The following is a 20,752-nucleotide window of genomic DNA, read 5'->3' as shown; positions in this document are numbered from 1 at the left end:
CTATATTGGGGAAATAAATGTCACATAAATAAGTGAATCATATATCGCGAACACAAAGACAAAATCAGAGTGAATAAATGCCACATAAGGTGAAATATGAAAGATTTGTTAGCTACTATTTTCAAAATTGATGAAATTATGGTCTACCTCTGATTTTATCAAGCATTTACTCACTAGATAATCAGAAAAATCTATTACTTGAATAACTTCTGAATGCTAGTACTTGAAATGAATTTTCATTATAGGGCAACAAAAATATATAGCATCACAGTTTCACTTCAGCAAAGAATTTTTGTAACAGAACAACATGGGCTTTATATCTCAATAAGGGAAGCAGGTCAAAATTGCAAGCTGGTTATCAAAGAGAGAAATTTTCCAGATGAACACACTCAACAAGAATGGCTTTCTGTCTATTGTGATGAGAGACCTACTTTCGCCTTTTCCTCTTCTTGTTTGTCTGGAATTCCAGTGGGACGGGGAGGATCGCGACCAGAGACATGTTTTCACGCACAAACTTGCAGCCTAAGAACTCGTAGTGAGTTCTCAGCATCAGAGTGTTCATTCGGAGATCCTTGGCGATGTCTGAAGGGTCTGAGCGAAAATCGTCAGCAAAGAGGGAGAGCACCAGAACGTAGCTTATCAGAAGATCAAGTTTATCTTGGGGAATCCGTTTATCCTTATTGGAACCAAACATGGTGGAGAACTTCTGGGATAAGATGCTAGGCAGTTTGTGATGCTTTGCAGACGACACACCATCCATAGAGTGTCTGTCCTTGAAATGGATGAGATGAGTGATGTATGACAAGATGCCGGCCATCCTTCTTCTATTCGACTCATCCTACAAAATTCAGAGGCAGAAACCATAACAATATAGCTCAGGACTCCACGTAATGCACTCCACTAGGAAAAGTTGAGAAACCTTATAAGCTCGAGAGAAGGATTGTGATAATCTCATTTAACTCAACAGGGCCAGCAGTCAATTGCTTGATATCTTAACCAACAGAAAGGAATCAGCAAAACTGTATAATTTGTATCACAAAATTGGTTTAACTAATTGGGATAGTCCGTAGTTTTGAGCAGGAAAAGAAATCAGAAAAGATATTTCCAATTATTAAAATTAACAAACTTATTCATTAAGTATAACACAAAAGAACAAGCTGTATTCACGACTCACGAGGAACAAATCACGAAACCAAATGTATTTATCTAAATATCACAGTTTCATAGAAACCAAGTCGGGGCTTAATTTTTTAAATTTCAGATTTTTCCATACAATTGACATTTTGTTCAAGTTTACCAGCAGTTTTTTAGCAAATTAATGAAAACTTGAAATTTTAAAGTGATATGCAACACACCAAACAATGAAATTTGGGAACTTGAATCATCTTATGAATTCTCACCTTGGTTTTTTGCAGTGTATGAACTCGATTGAGAACAAAACTTGGGTAAACATCAGGGGCCAATTCTGATCCAGCATGCACCTTTTCGAAAATGTCTTGAAGGTAATCCCACTCCCCATTTAGAATGATCCTGTCGAGTGGATAGGCCATCTCTGCCTCATTGGCTTCCAAATTATGTGGAGGGATATTGCGAGCATTAGCAGTTGAAGCCATTGCTTCAAGTGCCTCCATTTTCACCTTGATCCCCTCCAATTTATGTCCCACACCTTCTTGCGCTCCCGGATCTTCTGTCTGACGTAAGGCTTCACGTTTCTCATCCTGAAAGTAAAGGAGTACTACTGATAAGTAGTGAAACAAAAATAGGAAAAAATTACTTAATCCAAGACTGCACCCCTTTTTCACTTTGTTGTGATTCATTATCTTTAAAAAAAAGGATCCGGCCCTGCATAGCATATTCTAAAAGCTTTTCCCCATGTTTGGAAAGCAGAATGCGTAAAAACTGTATTAGGTTGACACAGATTTATAACTGAGAGGCCAAATAATCGAACTCAGCATACCTTTCTGATATCTTTCTTAGTTGAATAAATGGGTGGGACATTCCTGAAGTTCTTCTCCTCATTGGTATCAACTTCCTTATCGGCATCTGGCGTTTCAATTTCAGGCTGCTCCAGCCCAGCAACTTTCGGTTCCAACCTGAATATCTACAGTCATTTCAACATATTAATTCCAGAAACAAATATTCAAAAGATACCCTCTGAGATCGATCGAGGAGTATCTGTATCTCCCTTAGGTAGTTATCACTTATTATCAGCTAAACACAAAATCAGAAAAATCAAGAAAAGTTAATCTTTCACCTAAAACACACACGCATGCAGAAAAAACACCAAATTGGAATGAGAAATTCTAATAACAAAAGCAACCACAAAAACTGGGTTCATTTCAGTCTTCCACCTAAAACCTTAGCAACCAAACACAAACACAATACCTTATTAGCAGCAATAGGAACCAACTTCAGCACTCCAGTATCCTTATCCAACACCCCAAGAGCATAATTACAGAGCTGCGGCGTCCTCGCCTCGCCGGAATAGTTCGTTCCTACAAAATTAACGGCGGACCCGCCCACTCCCACCACAACCTCCATTCTAGGGTTTTTGGGGTTTCGAGAGTTTGGATTCTTGTAGACCTTCACGCTACAGTTAGCTCCGGCTTTCGAGTCCGATTCTTCCGAATTCTTCAACGGGTCAAATCCGGACGGAAAATATCCGATTATTGGTGAGGTTTTCCTCTCTAGGTTTTCGCTAATTGCCTTGATTTTGACATCTAGAGTTTCCAGTTGCTTCTCCATTCTCGCATTTGCGCTCTCCTCTTCTCCTTCCAATGATATATTCTTCTTCTCTTTTGATTTCCCCATAATTCCGTGGTTGGAGGGGTTTTCAGGGCTTCTGTATTAAAACCCTATTTCAAAAATATAAAAGGGTATTTTCAATTTGACCCCCTTAAGTTCATGGAAATTTAACTGTGGCACTCAACTTTTGTATAATTGTATTTATGTATCCTCAACGGGCCACTGAGGGATTACGGGCCGGCTTGAAAATTTTCGAACCTATAGTCAAGTAATACTTGTAAATGACTTAATAAATCATGAGTTCTTAGACAATTAGCTCCTACTTTTATATTGACACCCAAAGAAAGTGAAATTAAATAAGATGAATGCACCAGAAGTAGAGATGGCAATGGACATTGGACTCGGCCCACATCTATGGATTTAAATTCGTTTTTTAGGGTTTAGATCTCAAAATTTTGAATCCAATAAATTTGAACCGAATGTGAATCTCAATTTATAAAATGGATCTGGATCTTGAAATTTTAGATTTGGATTCGCCGCAAATCCGACCCGTGGACCCGTTTTTTTAATATATATTATTTATATTTTATATTTACTTTTCTAATAATATAAAACATAAATATAAGTATTAAAAAAATTAATACACAATAATAATACCTTAAACATCAATACACAATACTAATACTTTACACAATATAAATGTATAAAACATAAATCTATATAATATATAAAAGAGGAGTTTCTTCCCTCCATTTTTTCCTCTTTTTTTCTCTCTCTTCATCCACTAATTTTTCTACTATTCTTAAAAAAAATTATTTTCTAAACATTGTCAAATTTGATTCATGAAAAAACATTCAATATGTATCTTAAATTTAATATAGTATAAAAACCATCAAAAATAAATATTTAAGATGAATAAGTTATGAAAAATTTAAAATTTAAATATTGTATTTTTTGTCTTCATTTAAAATTTACAACTTTTTATTTATGTTTGTGTATGAAAATATTTATATGGAGTATTTATTATGACGCATAATACTTTATAATAATAACACCTAACTCTAATTTTTGTTATCAAATACTAATTTTTAAATTTATTTAATAACTATAATTATCATTATACTTTATATAAGTTGAAATTTACATTTTCAAATTCAGGATTTTACTGAGTAATTGATGTGAATTATTTTATTTTATTTTTACTTTTGTTTATATTTAGTTTTGTTTAGTATTTATATTTATTTATTTAAATATATCGTCTAATTTCGATGTTCGTCATGCATCACATGAAGGAGAGTACTAGTAAATATTTAAAATCAATACAGTAGTAGACTCGCGGATCTGACGGATATGGATTTGGATCACAAATTTTTGGACCCGTCGAATTTGGGGCGGATTTGGATTTGATATTTATAAGATCCGATCCAGATTTGACCCATTGTCATCCGACTCATCCCTAACCGGAAGATTTAATATTTGAGAATTGAGATTGTTTATATGAATTAATTATTCTCTTACCAATCTTTTTTTAGATAATTATTACGATTATGTTTTAGCATTATAGATGCATATATGCACTAAAGTTACGATTAAACGCAATTAAATATTAGACGAGATTTTGTTTGTAATTGATAGTTGAGAAACAATTTATTCTATATATATATTGTAAATAAAAGCTATCCAAAATAGCGATTAATATAGTAGCATGGATGGTATTGTGTGTGTGTCTAGCAATGAGATGGATGAGGTAGCTTGCACTTATCAGGAAGCTGCAGGGCAAGATTAAGGTCTATTCCAAGGGATGGCAGCAGCTTGGAGTTCTTGTAGGAGCAGAGGCACCTGAAATCAGCATGAGACAGGGCGGAGCAGCACTTTGCCGACGGCGGCGGCGGCCGAGGCGGAGTCACCGACGGCTTGCACGCCATCAGATCCTCCCCCGACATGTTGCATATGTTCTGACCACACGTTACGTCTATATTTATCATCACCCATACCAACATTGCTATAGCTATACCAATCTTGCTTTCATACCTACGTATATGCATTTTCTTTTTCTTGGTTTGAGTCAGGTATTGTTAGTGATGCTTATATATAGGGATTCATGGCCGCCCTATTAGACTTGTGCAATGATTTAAAACAAGATAATTCTTTGTTTTGTTTTGTTTTAATCTATATTGTTTTTTAGGTTGGTTTAGTTTATTTTTTCTAAAGCAAATTGTAGAATGAGATGACGTCGATTTTGTCTTGAAAAGACTATTTTGCTGTGTCAACTTCACCTCCAAGTCTCATGTGTCTAAATAACAAATATGCTTCTCATATCATTTCATGTATATATGTGAAGTATAAAAACAATACGAAAATAAGAGATGATGGGAATTACAAATTGTTCTTGAGAAAGAAAAACAAAAGCAAAACGAAAAAGTAATTTGTTTTTAAAAGCAACATAAAAATTTGTATACGGTCTCATTAAAATTCATGGAACAGAAGATAAAACTATTACATGGACTCGGAATTAGGACTTGGATTCAATGCGAAGTAGGAAGGACAATTTGTAGTAAAAATAATCATATAGTTTTGTAATAAATCAAATTTGATTTAAATGAAGAAATGTAATTGATTGATGTGTAGGTATATGTCCCTATCTTTGTCGACGAGTGCCAAAGACTTGAAGTCTTTGATGGAGATTCTTGAACCATCAATGACCACACACTCCAATCAAATCCTACTATGTATTATATTAGGAAGTCAAATTTGAGTCGTTCATGCTAACGAATCGGAATATACTTTTTTCTACTCAATTTAAATAACTCGACTAATCATATGTATGATTTGTAGAGTAGTGTATAAGACTGATGAGTGTAGTATGTGTGTGAGGGAGGGAGAGGGAGAGATCTCAAGTGTATACGTTCATGCAGAGGAAGTTATAGGTACAAATAAAATCATATACATTTTATCTTATTTTCAGTGCAAACATTTAAATTAATGTCAAGCTCAATAAAAGCTAAAAAATCCCATTAAAGAGAAGCATGATAATCCAACAAAATCTGGGGACTACTGCTGAAGCTAACAACAGATAATGCTATGCCAAGAGAGAACCAGCCACCACAAGTCTGCATCGACATTCACATGTTAAAGCACTATAAATGTAACACTTGAACAAGAGCACCGAGGCGGCAGCCGGAATTCTTGGAATTGAGTCGAGAGATCCGTCTTCCATCTCAAGGGCGAGGTCTCTTGTTGCTGCATGATGGACACTTGTACTGCTTGATTTGCTCGGCTTTAGCTGGAGTAATCTTGACGCACTTGCCGTGAAACCACTTCTCACATATGTCGCAGCATATCCAGAACTCGTCCGATGCATAGTTATCTCCACAGGCACCACACAATGTCTCTCCGTGTTCGTCGTCTTCTTCCTCGTCCAGTTCCTCCTCCTCGTCTTTTGGCTGTGGCTTTGAAACTTTAACCTGATAGTTGGATGCTTTTTGTTAGAGAATGAGCAAATTGATATCATCGAGAAGTTCAAGATTAAAAATGGGAGAAATCCATATCTAGGGAAGTAGTCAAAAACTTGGGTGCACCGTACGCATCCGGATGTACAGTGCATCCACCCTAATTAGGGTCATCAATCTCCAACTACGGTTTATTAATTCTTAATTAAAATTTATTAATCAAAATTAAAATTTAATTAAGACAGGTGCACCGTGCATGTGGATGTACCTCATGCCAGCACTTAAGGGACATGTAAAACTTGATGTGCACAGAACAACGGTAGTGGCTATTGGATTATGGTTTTTTTTTCTTTCCCTCTCTGGTTGGGGGGGGGGGGGGGGGTGGGGGGGGGGGATTAATAGACAGTACCGGCTTAGAATTTGACTTGGATTTGCTGCTGCTGTTTGAGACTGGAGATTTCTCTTTCTGTAGTTTTTTGGCTGCCCCCGTCACAACTTCAAATACAGTAGGAAGTTCATTGATCATGCTGAATAGCCGCTTCCTGCACAAATGACGAGCGTTATATAAGCATAAGCTCGGATGGAACCTTAAACAAGCTATATGGAAATATCTACAGAACATAAAATAGAATGGACGAAAGATATACATGCTGCGCTGTTACTTTCTATGAACATTATGTGCTATTTTCAAACCAATCGAAAACCTGAACAATAGCAAAATGCAAAGGGGAACCAATTACTCCCGGAGATCAAAGTTCTGCATAAACTGACTCGTTATGACCATGTAAAGGAAATCTACTAAGCAAGAAATTGAATGCTAATATGAACTTCAAAAGATCAAACCGTCGCTGTTATTTGTCTTAAGATTACGTACTGGCTAAGCACAGGTTAGCAAGTGTTAAAGAAGAATGAGAAAACGGAAAGAGCCTTAGGCATACCTGTCAGCTTTATCAATGCTAAATCTAGCACCAAAATAGAAAGCAACGGAAAGCAGCCAGGAGTCACTATGGACAGCAATAAGAGCTAGCCAGTCTTTTTCTTGCATCCCATCTCTAGCAAAGTTGATGCCCAGAGCAGGCTCGGGGAGTTCAGGCGGCACTTCTTCAACAGGCAAATTGACCTCCCATTCCGCATGAGGATGTCCATATAGGCATAAATTCTCTCTCTCTGTGAAGTAAACCACGAGCACAATTAATACCAGAAGCAGTAGGCACATACCAGGGCAAAAACAAAATAAGAAGATATCAATAAAATTAACCGTGCTTAGAATAAATAAAAGAACACTATAACAGAAACAACCAAAACTTTTACAGGTAACAAGCAAACATTTGTTAACAAAATTAAACGAGGCCTATAGTAGGATAGCATGTGATGGGCAAGATATTTCCAAGAGGCCTATACAGTGATCTATCAGATACAATACAATTACTTTTACTGATAATTTTTTTTTATTAAGTTGCTCAAGGACACTGATGCATAATAGATAATTACTTCTAATTATGATCAACCAATCAGAGGTAAACACAAGTAAAAAAGTCATAGTCAAATAAAAGCAATCCCTGAGAAGAAGAATCATGTGACACCAAACCAATTTCTTGACACGAAGCAATATATTCAGATACAATGTACATCATACCAAAACAAAGTATAGCAGAATCTAATTGATTCCTACAAATAAGATAATCAAAGCCCCATGAAAAAGACATTATTAAGTCATTTTTAATTCAATCCAACAATAGGGCACAGAAGCACAACACAATCAATTCTACAACAAACCAAACCATATATAAATCAGTACAAGACCAAATATGTAGCCAAAGAGGGTGTCACTAATTTACATAACTTTCATGTAGAAAAACACCATCTTGCTTAAGTAATGGCATACAAATACAATTGAAGAACATAACACAACATTAGATAACAGATTGAGACGACTCTAACATCAGATATTTATCCAATACATCAGACAAATTGTAAAGAGAAGCTCTAAAAACTAAATGGGATACATATCCTTCCTTGGCATAAGACTTTTAAAAAAAAAAAACAACTGCAAACTCAAACCTGCGATTGTAGCCATGATGACACTGAAACTCCCAAATGCTAATAACGATTTTCAATCTCAATAGATTATAAACAAAAGTCACAGAAAAGCTACCATCCTAAGCCACACAAGCAATTCCCAAAATTCCGTAAAACTAGAAACACAACAATATATTAATGCTAAGTATCTACAAGTTTCAAGAAACCAAAAATTTAAACTAAAAACATTAAAATATTTTAGGGAACAAGAGAAAAGGAACAGCACTGTAATTCAAGAAGAACAATCGAAACTACCAGGATCACACTGCTGGTAGAATTCCTCAACATCTGCACGAAACCAGAGACAAACCACATTAGGAAACGGACAATAAACAAAACCCAAAAATTAGTAGCCAAATTAGTAGGGGGATAAAAGTAAACAAATTGCAATTGCATACCTGTAGTAAGGGCTTTAATAAGTGCAGCTCTTCGACCCTTGAAATCCTTAAAAACTTCCTCAACAGATCGAGGATACAACCTTGCCGCCATTTATCACCTTTTTAGCTTTCTTGAGCTCTAATTTACGGCAAGATATTCCGATAATTGCCGTTGAATTAAATCTACTGGATCGAAAAATCGAAGCTTTTATTTTAGGTAGACAGAGACGAGAGATCCGTTTTGTTTACTTGAGTTCGAATTCACGGGGAGAAAAATCAAAATGATTGTTGTTGCAGGTTTCAGTCTACTAGATCGAAAAGTGGAAGCTTCATTTCTAGAGAGAGAGAGAGAGACGGACTTGAATCTAACGAAGAGGGATGGTTTAACTATATTTGAGGATTGGCTGATGTGTCCGACAAACTCCGAATTATAATATTTGTTTGTTTTTTGTTTATCCTAGTATTTTCTTTCTCTATATTTGGAGAAATAATAATTATATCGGAATTTTTTTCAGTTGAATTATTAATTAAATTTGACTTAAGTCTTAACCTTAACTTCTATCTCGAGACTATTTTGAAATAGAATATCTTAACGTTAGCTTGATCTTGAATTTAATATAATATGTTAAAATCTTGATACATTCATTGCACGAGTGTATATAAATATTTGAACATAGCAGAGAAACTCTATAAACCCTTATTTTTCAAATGATTAAATAAGTAAATTTTGAAGTCTTTTTTAAAAACGACATGAAGTGCGGTTTTTAAGAATCTTGAACTCTGCTTAAAATTTCAATTTTCGGTCGTGATCGAAAATCATACGAAGTTTAGAGAAGCGAGAAACTGTGTAGGGGATTCCTAGGATGCAGCAGGCTTCTTCTGCATTAAAAATTGAATCATTTTGAGTGAAATATATACTACATTAATTGAATATAATTATATTTATTTCAATGCAAAAGTGAAATTTCAAAGCCAATTTATTTTCCAATGCAAGAGTGAAATTTCAAAGCCAATTTATTTTCCACCTTATTTACTGTTATTTGACGTAACAATCTGGTAGGTTGATTGATCTTTTCATCGGCGATTCTCGATTGCGGACCATAACCAGAATTATTGCAAACTTTGAGGCTTAAAATAAACAGAAAATCAGGTCAGTTTTGCAAAAGACTCTAAAGTTTAGTCAAACTATACTCTTTTTAACATACAAGAACTATATAACATTTGACTTCAATGTTATATAGAAATTTCGTGTGTGGTTCTAAATAGCTTTATAAAATATTTCGAAAGTCTTTACCAACTTAGTCAATAATACTATTGAATAAAATTACTGAACTGGTGAATTTGCGAATTAGTTCTTCTTTTGGGTGTTACAAAGACTAGTACGACTATAAATGTCGATTTTTGGCAAAGATGGTCTACTATAAAAATTGTATTTAAGGTCTGTATTTCAAGTAAAAGCGTCCAAACACAAAATGAGACACGAATTGGTATGAATTTGTGAACCAAGATTTTTCATTTCATTGCTAACACAACTTTGCTAAAAATTGGGTAAAATAAGTACATGCTCCGATATTGATTTGTTACTTGAAGCCCCAAAACTTGTAATCAGCAAATAATTCACTTTATACAACACACCCTGCTAAACAACCCAATACTTTGTCTCATAAGAGAATGCGACCAGACACGACAGTCGACACAACAACATGGGTACATTACAAACACAAGAAAAAAGGGAGGGGATACACTTTGCTACTCACACTTTCAGACAGGTAAAACCAAATAAGTTGGGGAGGGGGAATGAAGAGATGGTAGTGTTTTATTTACAAACCACAATAAAAAAAAACACTTAATAATCACAATAATTCAACAAATGATGACTAAAATCACAACATGAGAAAAAATGATCGAAAAAACGAAAAAGAAAAAAAAAAGTGAACACTCCATACTAGAACATGAACATAATTTAAAATGTACTGGCTTGTGAACACATGTTACCACAAGCTAAAAGCACAAATTTCCTATTGGTCTCCAGAGCTGAGCAATGTTTCTTCAGCGGGTGGGCCTTATCGGAAAAATCATTTTGCAGCAGCCTGTCGTTGTAAGTTTAGACATTTGCCGAGCAAAGACAAAACTGCTAATGTTGTTGGCTAGCCTTGATCAAAATTCTCTCCCCTTGTTGTAAGGCATTTCCTATACAAATGTTTTGAAGGAACAAAAACAGCAACCTAAAAGTCAGGCCCTTGCTAGCCTAAACATGGAAAACGGACCTAGACATGAACAAAAACTTCTCTCTATATATATGTGTGTGTGTGTGTGTGTAAGATTTTGCAGAATGGGAATGGTTGAATTTTTGTTGTTCTTCATCTTAAGTTGTTTGATCAACTTAGTCCAAGATAATAACTACTATGCATTTTAGACAAGTCGAATGTAGATAAAGTATACCATCTTATATGTGAACAACATGACCTCTTCCAAAAATATGAAACAAGTCCAAAAGCCTAGACAAACAACTATTTCCTTTTTTAGCTTAAGGCTCCAAATTCCAATAATACAGTGGAGAAGAACACATAGTAAAACATGAATAGAAACTAACAAAGTATAATGATGCAAAGTAAAATATTTTTATACTAGGAACACCACACAGATAAAAGAGTAATGGAAGAATAGGAAAGAAAAAAAAGATAATAAGAATCTTACTGCTGGATAAGTTGGCATGTACAAAACTGGCCGATGTTGTCCAATTATCATATGCTGCCCATACTGCATCCAATTAGAGTTAAGACTTCTGCAGTACCAAAACAGATACTCCCTCCGTCTCATTTGTATTGGCCCATTTACTCTCACTGAAGGAGCCAATACAAATGGGACGGAGGGAGTAGATCATTGTAGGCATGAGTCACCTGAAAGCAATATATAACAAACCTGAGGTCCGTTTGGATGATAGTATGGCTGTGGCACTGGTGCAGCCTGTGGATTGAACATAACAGGCTGGTGAGTAGCAAAGGTAGGTCCAATCTGCAAAAGCACCCAGCCATTATTATAAGAATAAATCCAGAAGTAGAGAAAACAGAAAATGATAATCAGCAATACTAATCATGATTCATGAACCACAAGCAAGGCATTTGATGGACATACAAATTACAATTTTACGCATGCACACACCCAGCCATTTCTTTCTTTCTGTACTATTCTTTGTACAACAAATATCCTAAGAAGAATTGCAACTTCTAGAACTGCTACTTTGTTATCAACTACTATCTCTCCCGCGTATAGCACAGGAGCTCTGTATAAGTAATAGTTTTCAGGGCTAACTATTAAGAAGTTCATCAACTTAAACCTAATTTTGAATTTAAACATATTTCACAAATTTAATATATATACATCTCTACTTAGTTGGACATACAATTTTACACATGCACACACACAAACATGAAACATTATCTTTTATCACTACACAGTTAGGTTTATAAATAAACGTATAGTGATATGAGGTAGACTTGCCGTTATTTTGTTACACTCGAGCGCAAAGCGCAATAGACATTTTATTGTTTAGCACATTGAGAATTATAAAATCAATATGTTTAGTAAAAGTTATTTTTAAATCATTTTTTAAAAATACCACAAACAACATTTTTAGAGAGATGTAAAACTATTGGTTCGCTGAATGCAATTGAAATTAATTAGTACTATTATTTAGTTATATTATCTAGAAAAGAATATGTAAAATAATATCATACGATATATTTCTAATTTGATCAGTGCAAGGCACTTTAAATGGATTATAAATAACTAGAGAATAATAACATAACAATTATACATGTTTTAGAAATTTTTCATGTATACAAAGTGTGTAGTGAATGTGACATCAACATCATCATTTAATAAAACTGATCAAGTGTATTTGCAATAATCTTTGCCATATACGTCTCCAACAACTATTCTATTGGTCAACTCGGTTAATTTCCTAAATTCAAATTAATTTTGTGAAGAAAAATGTAGAACTTTTTTGACATATAATAAAGAATAGTCTTTTTTGTAAAAATTCTACTACACTTTACTAGCTTGCTCTTCCTTTTCTTTCTTTCTGTAGTATTCCTTTGTATGATGGATTCCCCAAGGAGAATTGCAACTTCTAGAACTTCTACTTTGTTATTAATGGGTTGGACTAGCATCTATGAATCCACATGCTACTGAGACAATATACACCGCTTTCAAGTTTCAACAATATGCCGAGGAATCGAATCGTGCTAGTCAAGTTGTAGAACAAGGTACAATATTTGCACATAATATGATGAAACTAACTAGCACTAGGAAATCTCATACTCACCCCAATATTAACGGGCATTCCATGCATCTGAGCCATTGGTGCCACATTAGCTGGATAGTAGAAGGGACCATCAGCAACTGGAGAAGAAGGCCTTATAGACGACTGAGATGGGGTGAAACTCTTTGCATTCGGATTTAACTTAAATTCCTACCAAGCAATAAGCGGAGCAAGAAGAGAATCAGTATTTGCAAAACACAACTATCTGCATAAGTCACGAAATATCAGGAAAGGAGATCTGCGTTGTCTTTCATCCCACCTTAGCATATGGATTCAGAGATGACTTCTCTGAGGACAATGAACCAACTGATGAACTAGATGACAATCCTCGGCTAGCAGACGTTGAAGCAGCACCTCCACGATCAGAAGTGGATGATGCAGAACTATTGGGCCGGGCAAGAGAATTTGCTGACACTTGAGTTTTAGGAGGCAATACGCCCTCCGATAGCTCATTAGTAGAGCTCACTTTCTCCTCTCCTTTGGATGATACATGTGATGGATCAAAAGCTGCAGCATATCAAGACAAGGCAGCCTTTATTTAATTTTAGTAATGAATGAATCAGAACCTGCCAACATACCTATTTATGTGAAAGCTGAATGTAACCTATGAGATTACTACAGCAGAACAAAGTAAATTAGATTCTATAACACCACAAATTATGGGGAGACAACACTCATGGAAAAATAAAACCACATTTCAATAATCTAGAGGAACCCTAAAGGATTTTATCCTGTTTCATTCCACTAATCCATGATGCCCAAATAGATCAGTGTAGCATGTGGGCATGATAACGGTTTTTCTTCATTAGAACACAAGGACGGTGCTCTGTAAATGTGTATAAAGACAAGGCAACCACTCTTAGAAAAAGCACAGAAAAGGACAGATAAAACAGAAAAGTCTTCACCACCAAGGAAAAGAAAAGAAAACAGAACAGAACACCTATTTATTGGTCCCTTACTTTCAAATGAGTAAAGATAACTGAGTAAAAGATAACCTCCAAAAAACTATTTAGATAAACAAACAAAATCTATGCAGAACAAATATAAGAAGGATTAGTAAGACAATTCACTCACCCTCAGCCTTTGATGCTCCACCTCGATCAGGCAACTGCAGGAAAAAGAACTACTTGTAAGATATCACTCACTCTGAACAGTCACAAATAGGAGACAACTTCAGAGCAGTAAACAAGCACTAACCACTGGCTTATCTCTATCATCCTGAACACTATTACTTTCAGCATACCCTGTATATTGGTTGTCAAGAACCCTGAATAAAAAATAACCCCTCTTATCCACTTAGAGAGATTCTTGGATACAATACTGTAACTTATCATCTCAGAGTTAACCACGGAGTCTATATGCATCAGTTTATGCAATAAGCTCAACCAGATTATACCATTATAGCAACACATGAATATAAGAAGTCGGAAACAAAACCTGCTTGCATATATCCCAGAGGATTCTTTAGGAAGCTGTTCAGTCAATATCTGTCTGCCATGATCCTCGGAACCTGAATGGTACACATCCCTGCTACTGGACACAGTAGATTGCACTTCTCCCTACAGCCAAAAAAGCAGATAGTGACTAAAACATGTACTTTTCAGTGTAAATAAACCATTAACAAATTAATAAGATCAACAGATGCAAGAGAAAAGCTGACATATAGCTAACTGAAATTACAGAATAAAGCACCTTAAAACAAGTCCTAGACTCATAACTGTGTTTGTAAGGTCACCAATCCCTTTTAATAATGCATACTTATATGCACACATTTAAATGACCAACCACTACTTGAACAGACAAAATATATTTAAAGGCCAGGAAATGCAAGAAACCGTGGATGATTTTGAAATGAATCTGGCATTACTTGCAGGTTGTTACTTCTTTTTAACCCATCAAACATTACGAAGAACCAAAAAAATAGCAATTTAAAGTTTCGGATGTAACACACAGCAGTCAAACAAATAAATTTAGGAAATGATACTAGCCTTTCTAACTATCTAATTAGCTGGCATGACAATGAAGAAAAGTTATTTCCTAACAGGAAAAGAGATTACCAATGATGAAAATCTTGATGGCAATTGAGCCCCATCACCAGTTTTCCCAGGAAAAATGTCCATCGGAGGTTTGCCAATAACAGAACTCAAGGTATCACCAAATGTTTCATCATTTCGTGAATCCAGTAATATGTCCTCAATCTCATCATATCCACTGTCATCGACTGGCCGGTAGACTGAGGAGAATCGTGTTTCTTCATCAATTTCTACATTTTCATCAAGCTGAATACCTCTTTCCTATTGAAATGATATGATTTAGGATGAAGGACTCAGGAACCCAACTAGGCAAACAGAAAACCAAAAGATCGGCAATCAAAACATAAGCTAACCTCTGCTAAATGAAGATCACGGGTATCCTCACCCTCAATCTCTCTAGCTATCCGCATAGCTTCTTTCTCCAATTCTCTCATTTGAGGACCTTTCTCAAGCTTTGTTGTGTAAAGTTCCTCGTTGAAGGTGCTCTTAACTCCAAATAAAGTTGCATTTGCTTCAAATTGATCCCAGCCCCTGATGGGCAAATAAAGGTATTGAATCGTCAAAACAGCACCAATTACAAAGACATTGAGTACCAAATCGAGGATCTTTGTTATTGAAAAAAGATTCTTGCAAACAGTTAAACAATATTAGATATTAGTGTGACAACTATTTCATCGCTTACTCTGTGAAACTATGTGAGGCCAAAAATAATATGCTACAAACACAGAGAAATTAATTTTGCAGGCACTATCATAACTAGCATATATGATTACTATATCAAAATTTCTGAGAAGAAATGTGATTCTCCAACCTTTTCCAAGGGCTATCAAAAATGTTCTCAAGATCAGGGCAACTTGGATCGTTTTCATCAGGGATCCAGCGCTCCAATTCTCTTCCCACATCAACATGCCGGGACTGTGATATGCAGGAATCTGTTAATAGCTCTTGCTGCCTTTCATATTGCAGCTCATTTGATAGCCCATCCCTTGTTACAGGCACTCCCTGTTCCAGTCCAATAGAACAGCCACTTAATCAGAGTTTTGCAACTTACACTCATCAATCCAATCAATTCATGTTGGTGATGTAGAAACCTAAATTGGCGTCAATAATATAAGCAATGATACATCTTTGACAGGCAACACAATCATACCTTTGCTATCACTTGTATAAGATCGTTAGCTGGTATAATCAGTGTCTTTGAAGAAGGCTTGCTAATAGAATCTGAAACATCTTTTTGTCCTTGAGAACCATCTTTAATCAAGTGAGCCATCTTCAGAACAATTCCTGCACCGGAAGAGGGCATCTAGTTAATAAAAAGAGCACTTTAATGACTATGCATAATCCAAAATAAAGGTTCATTAAGCAAGAGTATTTTCTATGCTAGAACATTTTTCTAACATACCAAAATCATCTGCATTTGTTGCATGAAATATTCCAGAAAACACAGATCCATCCATCACCTGGACTTCCACTTGATGTCCAATGAGGCATGTAGTTAAATATATCAATCGATCACGTGAAGGCGGTTCAAGTACCCCTCCTTTACCTAAAATCAATCAAATAAGTTAAGATTTCATAGAAGATATATATATATATATATATATATATATATATAATAGGGGAGGGCTACCGTGAAAACACTTTTTAAAATAAAAATAAAAACGTTTTTCAAAGTACGAATTTTATGTAGAACACGTATGAATTCATCCAACAGGGTTACGAATTGTGAAAAATAAACTTTTGCTACCTTTGGGATTCGAACTCAGAACCACGAATTCATCCAACAGGGTTACGAATCGTCCGTAGATCTTGATGATCTAAGGGCTGAAAATTGTTTATATTTTATATTTTAACAAGTGTTTTTATTTTAAAATATTTTATATTTTAACAAGGGCTTAAAATTGTTTATATTTTATATATATATATATATATATATATATAGAGAGAGAGAGAGAGAGATAGAGAGAGAGGATCAAGTGCGAATGGCTAAATATGGTGAGAAACGATAATGAATCTGGAACGTGAGATTTTCAAATCCTATGACTAATATTTATTCGAATTAATCGTAAGAAATGAGAATAACGAATAAATCAATAAAATTCATGAATAAATTAATGTAACGCACGAATATCCATTCTCACATGGGTTCGAATCCTAGAGGGGGCGAAAATTTCACTGCATTAACTGAATACGGCTATTCGTGCATTACATTGATTTGTTCATGGATTTTATTGATTTATTCGTTATTCTCATTTCTCACGATAGATAACATTCTCACTAGATCTCAACCCTATATACATACACACACACACACACACACACACACACATATATATATAGAAAGGTTCCATTGAGAATGCTAAGTGTGTTGAGAATTGAGAATGTGTGTGAGCTCTCGCGAAGAAGTCAATAATTTTGATGAACAAGCATTTTAGCCTGGATTCGAATCCTGGAGGGGGAAGAGATTTTCACTATATTAAATAGATGCGTCTGTTCATCAGTTTTATTGATTTATTCTTAGAATTTATTGTTTTATTCAATATATGTGTGTGTGTGTGTGTTTCATAGACATCAAAAGGATAGGATGATTACCAAAATTAGTCCTGCTATAATTTGCTTTCCCCGTCTGAAATTTACTGTCAGACCTAGCCGCATGATCTTTTTCAACTTTACGACGACCATATCCATTCGAAGAAGATCTGGGCTGCACAACTTGCTGCATATTCATCTTTAAAGATGAGCTCAAGAATAGGCAGCTGACTCAACCCCTGGTTCAGAAAAATAGCTGGAAGGTAACAAGTTGTACAAATAGAAAGTCTCTGACAAGGAACAAATTAAAAGGAGAATGAAATAAAACTGAGTGTATGAGGTCAGCCCACAATTTCCTACAGCACAAACTTTTCATGGAGATGCGAAAGGTGATGAGATATTTTTAGCAATTGAATCTGGCCAAAATTCAGATGACCCAAGAGCATGCACCATCCATTTCCTCTAGAGCGCCAAGGCTACAAACTGTCTATTGGTATCTATATCCATCAGCTATCTTAAACAATTGAAACAAAGATTATGTGGTTATCAATTAACTATACGTCCCAAACAAGGGAAGCATGTACAATCATATAGGGTTCAGAACTATGAGTTCAACAAAAGGTCTCAATTCTCAAATATAATTGAATCTAGATCATGGGAATAAGGATGATACTCATTCTTTTCAGATACTTGGAGAAATAAGAGTGAATGCAAGTGAACTTACAATTTATTCTAATAAGAGATCCAATTAATAACATTGTCAGCAAAAAATAAATAGCATCCAAGATCCAAGTAAAGACACAAGAAGTGACGTGACCATATGATGGCACCAAACTGTGCTTCTTGGGAGTGAATTCACCTTACTTGTACCCTAATTTAGCCTAACGCTTCTACACACACTGCAATGCTTAAACTATTTTTGGTGACCCGTAATGTCTAGGATCTGTCATCGTTTACAGAATTTAACAGTGCTGAATATAAGCACCAAAGACAATATAAAATGACACTGCCAAGACAAAGATAAGCTGTGGTTTAATAGAACCAAAACTGAGCCCAGAAATTAAACTCCAAGGTCCAGAGATTTGTTGTCTTAAAAATATCTAGAAAGACAGCAATACCCTGTACTACAGCTGTCATAAACATAATGGATCACATAGACGACAGGATATATCCATGTAACCTGTAGATCATAAAAGTTTTACACTAATACTATCATTGCTTTCATAACCACATGAAAAGTCGAAAAAAAATCTAAATTAATTTTGGGATGCCCATTTTCCAAGAGATACAATAATTAAACTACTAATCAATCAAGTGGACATTCCTAAGGTTTGTTCCAGTATGACATACACATAAAAACACACTACGAGAGCTTAAAGTGTTCGATGAGACCCCAGATCATCAAAACAAATCCTCAAGAAAGACTATCACCAAACGATTAATAACAATTAAGAACCTGCTGCGCCACGAACTTGAATTAAGTTACTTCAACTCAATAAAAACAACCAAATCAGAAGAAGCAGAGTAGAACAGCAGTTTCTAGCACCCCGAAAGCCAATGATAAAAACAAACATAATTTAATAAACAAAGCAAACAAGCTACCCAAGTTCAGCACATAGAGCAAACACATACAAAATACATTACAAATTCACCGCAATTATACTCACTTACGCCATTAATCAAGGTTCAACAGCAAAAAAAAGGCAACAATCAACTAAGTAGAATTTCCAGTACAGGAAAAAAGGGGCCAAAGGTGAAAAAACCCTAGATAAATCCTCCTCGAAAGCCCTATGATCCGAACAATTAAATCAATACATAAAACCTGCAAAATTGCATGCAAGAGGCGAGTAAAGATGCTCACAGTAGATAGGTAAGAGAGAGAGGGAAAGAGAAGATGCGATCTGAGAAGTAGGGTCAGATCGGAGAAGGCAAGGCGTCGTTTCCGAACTGAGAATTGGGATTACTTCGCCGGATCCGAATCAGAGTTGAGGAGCTGAATCAAATTAATGATCGCCAATTATATTTGTGCGGGTTTTATTTTGAGCTCATTGACCCGACCCAGCCCCACCCGACCCCGTATATTTGGGTTGGCATATTATTCTCGAAAATATTTGGCCTTGTAATTGACAAATTGTGTGCCTATATTTGAAAAATACACTTATAAATCTTTTTAAAGTGTATTTTTCGAGTGGTTGCTATAATTTGAATTTTGTTTTTGTATTAATTCAGGTATCGTGGTTGTATAGATTTATCGTTTCTACTAGTAGTAAAATATTTCATAATTTATTATATTCACAGGTAATAAATATAAATAATTTTAAACTTTTTGATTGAATAATAACAAAAAATATATTTATTAATAAAATTAATCAAATAACAACATAAACATATAAATTCTCTACATAATTTATTGCACGAAGATTATAGCGAAGACCGGAAGATTAAAGCTACTCAAACGATAACAAATATGCATCATTTGAAGACCTGATTTGAGATTACCACTAAAATATGGATAAATATGAATAATTGTTTATGGTCTAGCAACTCTGATTTGAGATTACCACGAAGATATGGATAAATATGAAGAATTATAGTACTATTATAAATCTAAATAAAGTTATTTTTCTACTAGAATTCTTAGTATTTTAGAGGCATATATTCATTATTCAAAGAAACATATCTGTAATTGTAAACTCCCACTATGAATATTGAAATACTCTAGCAGCTCCCACCACGAATATTGAAATACTCTAGTAGACCCTCTGTGGATGTAGATCTTTACGATCGTAACCACTTAAATCTCTGCGTTCTTTTAGCTTTCCGTATAGGTGATATTTTTGGGCACAAGATGGATGAAATAGATAAGATTGATATGATTAAAGGATGATTAAATAATCAATCATGCATTAAGATGAATTATAATGTGAATCAAATTATCTATCATGAATTAAATCATATATAAAACAAACAGAACCGATCACCTACCCACCGTGGGCAAGCATAACGTGCCCACCATTGATGTGACAATTTTAATTAGGAAAGAGAATTAATAAATCTTACTCTAATTAAAATTATCTTACCATAATTACAATTGTCACATCATGGTGGGCACGTTATGCATGCCCACGGTGGATAGGTGATCGTTTCTGATAAAACAAATACCTAATTAAGATGAATTATTTTATCAATTATATATATTACTATCACTCAGATCAA

General features: G+C 35.0%; 3 protein-coding genes across 3 annotated transcripts; all 3 read right to left on the bottom strand.

Annotated features, from left to right (window-relative positions):
- Window positions 1–217: 217 nt before the first annotated feature.
- LOC131013130 (uncharacterized) lies at window positions 218–4,910 on the bottom strand. The gene is made up of 4 exons (XM_057941160.1): window positions 2,386–4,910; window positions 1,958–2,101; window positions 1,401–1,718; window positions 218–838 (listed from the first exon to the last, which is right to left on the bottom strand). The coding sequence occupies exons 1-4, from the start codon at window positions 2,809–2,811 to the stop codon at window positions 428–430; spliced, it is 1,299 nt and encodes a 432-aa protein (XP_057797143.1). The 5' UTR covers window positions 2,812–4,910; the 3' UTR covers window positions 218–427.
- A 763-nt stretch (window positions 4,911–5,673) lies between these two features.
- On the bottom strand, window positions 5,674–9,088 carry LOC131013131 (PHD finger protein ALFIN-LIKE 4-like). The gene is made up of 5 exons (XM_057941161.1): window positions 8,672–9,088; window positions 8,529–8,561; window positions 7,133–7,361; window positions 6,604–6,736; window positions 5,674–6,209 (listed from the first exon to the last, which is right to left on the bottom strand). The coding sequence occupies exons 1-5, from the start codon at window positions 8,760–8,762 to the stop codon at window positions 5,964–5,966; spliced, it is 732 nt and encodes a 243-aa protein (XP_057797144.1). The 5' UTR covers window positions 8,763–9,088; the 3' UTR covers window positions 5,674–5,963.
- Window positions 9,089–10,448: 1,360 nt separating this feature from the next.
- Window positions 10,449–19,553, bottom strand: LOC131013128 (polyadenylate-binding protein-interacting protein 3-like). The gene is made up of 15 exons (XM_057941156.1): window positions 19,398–19,553; window positions 17,600–17,775; window positions 16,410–16,553; window positions 16,158–16,291; window positions 15,819–16,009; window positions 15,361–15,538; window positions 15,032–15,268; window positions 14,412–14,533; window positions 14,172–14,241; window positions 14,049–14,082; window positions 13,234–13,481; window positions 12,978–13,124; window positions 11,573–11,665; window positions 11,348–11,410; window positions 10,449–10,840 (listed from the first exon to the last, which is right to left on the bottom strand). The coding sequence occupies exons 2-15, from the start codon at window positions 17,733–17,735 to the stop codon at window positions 10,808–10,810; spliced, it is 1,830 nt and encodes a 609-aa protein (XP_057797139.1). The 5' UTR covers window positions 17,736–17,775; window positions 19,398–19,553; the 3' UTR covers window positions 10,449–10,807.
- Between the last annotated feature and the right edge of the window lie 1,199 nt (window positions 19,554–20,752).

This window comes from Salvia miltiorrhiza, chromosome 2 (assembly GCF_028751815.1).
Source record: "Salvia miltiorrhiza cultivar Shanhuang (shh) chromosome 2, IMPLAD_Smil_shh, whole genome shotgun sequence".
Taxonomy (NCBI): domain Eukaryota; kingdom Viridiplantae; phylum Streptophyta; class Magnoliopsida; order Lamiales; family Lamiaceae; genus Salvia; species Salvia miltiorrhiza.
Note: the sequence above shows the minus strand (reverse complement) of the source record. Positions and strands in the feature narration are given on the sequence as shown.